This window comes from Oratosquilla oratoria, chromosome 33 (genome assembly GCF_046742065.1).
Source record: "Oratosquilla oratoria isolate Oo_2021 chromosome 33, ASM4674206v1, whole genome shotgun sequence".
Classification (NCBI taxonomy): domain Eukaryota; kingdom Metazoa; phylum Arthropoda; class Malacostraca; order Stomatopoda; family Squillidae; genus Oratosquilla; species Oratosquilla oratoria.
The window spans coordinates 29365351-29370540 of NC_134809.1; the positions used below are offsets into that span (position 1 = coordinate 29365351).

A 5190-nucleotide genomic window follows, 5' to 3' on the forward strand; every position below is an offset into this window, starting at 1 on the left:
TGGGACAAGGCCAGCGGCCGCGAACGACCTCGCGATGCCATCTGGCAGATAACGGGAGAACTTTGGTAATTGGACCTGTCAGGGAGTAGTTAACCTATGTTTTGCTGCTCAGCTAAGGAAAGATACTTGGGAGTTACTTTTTCCAAAGAATTGTATTAATAAATACCATCAAGAATGGTAATCGGTTTTTATAATTTACTCTTTACGTGGTGTATTATAAGAAGTGAAAAAGATAAGAGAGAGAGAGAGAGAGAGAGAGAGAGAGAGAGAGAGGATAGGAGATCAACATGCTTCTGATTGCATCAACGAATGGACATTATAATGATATCCTATATACCACCAACTCTTTTATTTCTGTTTCATCATCATCTTCATCATCCTCACCATTATCATATGATATTTGTAACGGAGATGAAAAAAAATATGCTTGGTTAGTTCAGTATGGTGAGCATAATATCAAAATTTAGAACTGAACGAAAGATTGTGAAATTAATTTCGATTGCGATATACGTGCGGAAGCGATGTAAAGTCTTGATTGTATTAATAAAAATGAACAGGCAAATAAATGAATGAGTAGGTACATAGATGATAAGATAAATAAGTAATTTAGAAAACAGAATATATAAATAAAATAAAGTAGAATTACGAGCAGAGGTAAAACTAGAGAGTAAGAGTACCTAAATTCTACTTCCACGAAATTCTAAACACACATACAGAAATCTAAGATACGTTTGTGACTCTTTGTAAGAATCGCGTCTGCGGTCCCGAGTTCAATTCGTTGGAGGGAACTTTTTTTTTCAAGATGGTCTTCCAGTTCTTCTTCGCCCTGTGTCGCTGCTTCCAGAGCTTCGACTCTCGACGTTCTTCGACTTCGGAAAAGATCGACTTCGAGAGAACTCAACGCTTGGCCTCGATTCCCATAACCCTGGACGACTGCAAGAAAGTCGCAGAAGAGAACGAAAGAACAATTAAAGACCACCAATTCACCTCGGGCTGGAAAAAGGTGAAAGATCTTGGGCAAGGCGGGTTTGGAAATGTTACTTTGATAAGAAAAGTAGGAACGAAGACACTTGTTGCAAGAAAGGTCGTTCTCTCCCAGCCTTCAGAGTTCGGGTTCTCATCAGAAGAAGTCATACATACCCAGATGAGCCACCCCAACATAGTAAAACTCTTCTGCTGGGAATGGAAAGTCAATAAGCTCTCCCTATACCTGGAGTATTGTTCCAGAGGAGACATACAGAGCACCTTATACGACCTTACTAGGAAAGAGATCAGATCCTACTTCCAGCAACTCATGGACGGTGTTGAGTACATCCATTCCAGAGGCATCGTCCACAGAGACCTGAAGCTGGACAATCTTCTTCTGACCAAGGAAAAGGTCCTGAAGATCGCAGACTTCGGTCTCGCTGATTTCTTCATTGTCGATGGTGAGGAGATTCGGTTAACCGGGAAGGTGGGTGCCAAGTCATATATGGCGCCAGAAGTCTTGCAATGCCAAGAGGGGAGTAGCTACCTCGGCCCTCCAGTCGACCTCTGGTCGTGTGGCATTGTCTTATTTGCAATGTTGACCACATGCGAGCCCTGGGCAAAGGCAAATATTGACGATGAGGATTACAAGATGTGGATGGAGAGAGATGAGAAGATGGAGGAGATGGAAATCTGGAAAGAATTGGACACGTCTTCGAGGACTCTACTGGACCTCCTGCTGGCAACTGATCCTCTTCAGAGAATCTCCGGATGGCGAAAACACGGCCAAGATTGAGACGAACCCACTTGCGGACATACATCACCCTATATCCTTTCTCGCTCTAAGTGAGCAGTTCATATGTTCAAACACCTTCTGAGCTAAGCCTCTGGGTGTAAGAGGCCTCCCTCGGCTGAATAAAATCGCCTGACGACATTTAAAATATAAACGGCTGCCCTAGTGAAAAGACTAACTAACCTGGGGGGAGACACGGAATCCTATTCGCTAACCTTCATTTTCGAACGAAATGTAAGAGCGATTAGGATTTCGTTGTTCACCCATGTTTATGTTCTCAATCATCAAATTAATTTGTCTGAAAAAATTTTCAATATACATATTTCTGTATATATATATATATATGTGTGTGTGTGTGTGTGTGTGTGTGTGTGTGTGTGTGTGTGTGTGTGTGTGTGTGTGTGTGTGTGTGTGTGTATGGGTGTATATTCATATGTATGCATAAGTGTGTATTCATATATATTATATATATATATATATATATATATATATATATATATATATTTGTATACATCTACGTATATGTATATATATGTATATGTGTATATATATGCATGTGTATACATATGTACCTTCAGTAGAGAGAAATGAAATAGCACACATATACCTATATGCTGTTATTTTATTTGTTTATTTATTTATTTATCATTATTATAATTTTTTTGCATCCGATCTAGTTATGAACCAAAAGGTCAGCAAGCTCCTCCTTAATAATCCTTTGTAATCCTTTGTAATTTCATTTTTTATTCTTCAGACTGACATGAAATTCTTTTTAGACTCTGTTTCATGAGTGTGTCATATTTGTTCTGTATTTATTCTCTCTCTCTCTCTCTTTCTTTCTCTCTCTATCTATCTCTCTCTCTGTTTTTGTCCCTCATCTCTAAGTATCTTATTTCTTCTTCTTTTGTTTTTCGAGTACGTCTTTACCTTCTCAAGACACAAAACTGTCTCACTTGCCTAGATCCCATTTCTTTCGGTGCCTGGGTCTTCAAACATCTTCGTTTTTCTCTCTCCTTCGTATTCTTCGCATCCAGTCTTCTTCAGATTGCTCTTGGTGCCCCTCTCTTTCTCCCATATCTAATACTTCAGTGTACATGCCCCTCTTCCTCCTCCTCTTCCTCCTCCTCCTCTTCCTTCTACTCCTCCTCCTCCTCCTCCTCTTCTCGGGACTCTCCTCTCTTCCATCCTCTACTTTTTTCGTCTATTTTTTTCTCCCATATACCTCAGTACCTATATTCCTCTTCTTCCTCTTCCTCCTCTTCTTCTGACTCTCCTCCCTTCTACTCTTCTCCTCCTCCGTCTATTTTTCCCATATACCTTAGTAGTCATATACCTCTTCTTCCTCTTCCTTTCCCTCCTCTTCTTCCTCTTCCTTTTCCTCCTCTTCCTTCGTCTATTTTTCCCATATGCCTTAGTAGCTATTTCCCTCTTCTTCCTCTTCCTCCTCCTCCTCCTCTTCTTGTTCCCCTCCTCCCTCCCATCCTCCACCTCCCCCGCCTAATCTCAGGTCGACCAAAAGTAGCAAAGTTTGTTCCCAACGAAATATTCATTTAATTATTCTGAGTCGCTGCTGTGACCTGTGGGGAAGAGTGGGAGACGTACAAGAAGGTGTGGGAGGCGTGGGAGGATGTGGGAGGACGTGGGAGAGTATTGGGAACGATGTGGGAGAAGATGTGATAGGTGTGGTAAAAGAAATGGATTATGTTGTGGGTGTATGAAAAGTGGGAGGTGTGAGGGGCGAGGGAATAGATGTGGGAGGGTATGGGAGGGTGTGGGAGGGCTTGGGAGGGTGTGGGAGGTTGTCGAGACTGGCGTGGGAGCAAGTGTGATTGGTGCGGAAAGAAGACCAAGTTGTGTTATGGGAGTATGAAAAGTGGGAGAACGTATTGGAGATATGGGAGGAGGAACAGGATGTGTGGGAGGAGGAAGAAGAGATGTAGGAGGTGGAGGAGGAAGGTAGATGCAGATGTAGACGTTGAATGTAGAGGAATAAAAGACGTGGAAATATATAGAATATGATTCACCATCGTCTTGGATCACCTGTTGGACTCGTGATCGAGAGCTATTATCCACCCGGTTGAGAGCTCAGAACTTGTATATGGCCCGTTTCTAGGACCTTACACACACAACTTCTTGCCCACCAGAACTGGAGTGCCGGTTCGCAGTGTAGCAATGATGACTTTTTCACACTCATAGGCGGGACTCGAACTCAGATCGTTGAGTTAGCGGTCGAAAACGGTACCACTGCACCATCGAGCAGTGGATGTATGGGGAGAGAAATGTTCTTTTGATCAACTGTTTGCAAATATGAGGAGCCTGCGTCAGGAGGCGCTAAGTAGCTGTGGCCGAATCCGTAACAAATGCCTTATGTATGTCAATGTTGGAACAGGTAACAATTACTGAGGATCGGAGAGAAGTGCGGGACTCGAACCCACAACTAAGTGAATGCGAGACCAGCATGCTTTCGATTACGCCACCAGTGTTTCGACTTTTTTATTTTTTGCATAGAAATATATAACAAATATAAAAAACATTAAACATGTACTAAACATGTACAGTAGAGAGGAAGCCTGAAGTGATTTAGACTATATTATGATTATATCATAATATACCTAAAGACCGTCGACAGCCTATCAACAGATGCTACACACACACACACACACACACGCACACACACTATATATATATATATATATATATATATATATATATATATATATATATATATATATATATATATATATATATCATCGACAACAGTATCACAAGAGCAAACCACGGAGCCCCACCAAACAACTTTCCCGGTGTTATTAGCGACCACACCTCAGTATGAAGAAAAGACGAGAAATCAAAATTTTACCTCAAAAAAGTATTTTGAATTTTGTCCCTTTTTCTGGATACAACTTTCAGAAGTTTCAACAAAGTCAGTCTTGTCAAGTCCAGCAACTCCTACGAACTCTGTGACTTCTCCAAAGTCATCTTTTACTTCCTTCACATCATGGAATACTCCTTCCTCCTTCTTCCGCATCACCTTTGCCCTATGTGCTAGAACTGTGAGCATTTTTTTTAAGTTCAGCCGTAATGGTCCACTGTAGGACCGGCCTATCCCCTGAAGGACGATACACCCTCTGTACCTGTGTCTGTGTGGTAGGAAGTGCTACATATGAAATTTCTTTGGTATGTTGGAATGGCTGTCGTTGTCTGTGAAGTCTCAAATCAGTGAGATCAACTCGACCATACTGATTAGGTGTTAGAATAGATACGCGACACTGACCTACAGCACCTCTGATGTCCGTTGTTGTGGAGAGGGGTTGGAAAGCCATGAAAGTGCTTTGTACTGACCGGGGATCGAACCCGGACCTTCCGCGTTACGAGGCAGGAACGTTACCCACTGTTCCACGCAGAAATACTAATCATCTGTTATCGAGGAG

General features: G+C 41.9%; 1 protein-coding gene across 1 annotated transcript; it reads left to right on the forward strand.

Annotated features, from left to right (window-relative positions):
• The first annotated feature begins 802 nt into the window (after positions 1–802).
• LOC143017951 (serine/threonine-protein kinase Chk1-like) lies at positions 803–1762 on the forward strand. Its single transcript, XM_076172988.1, has one exon. It carries the CDS (start codon positions 803–805, stop codon positions 1760–1762), a length of 960 nt encoding a protein of 319 aa, XP_076029103.1.
• The last annotated feature ends 3428 nt before the right edge of the window (positions 1763–5190 follow it).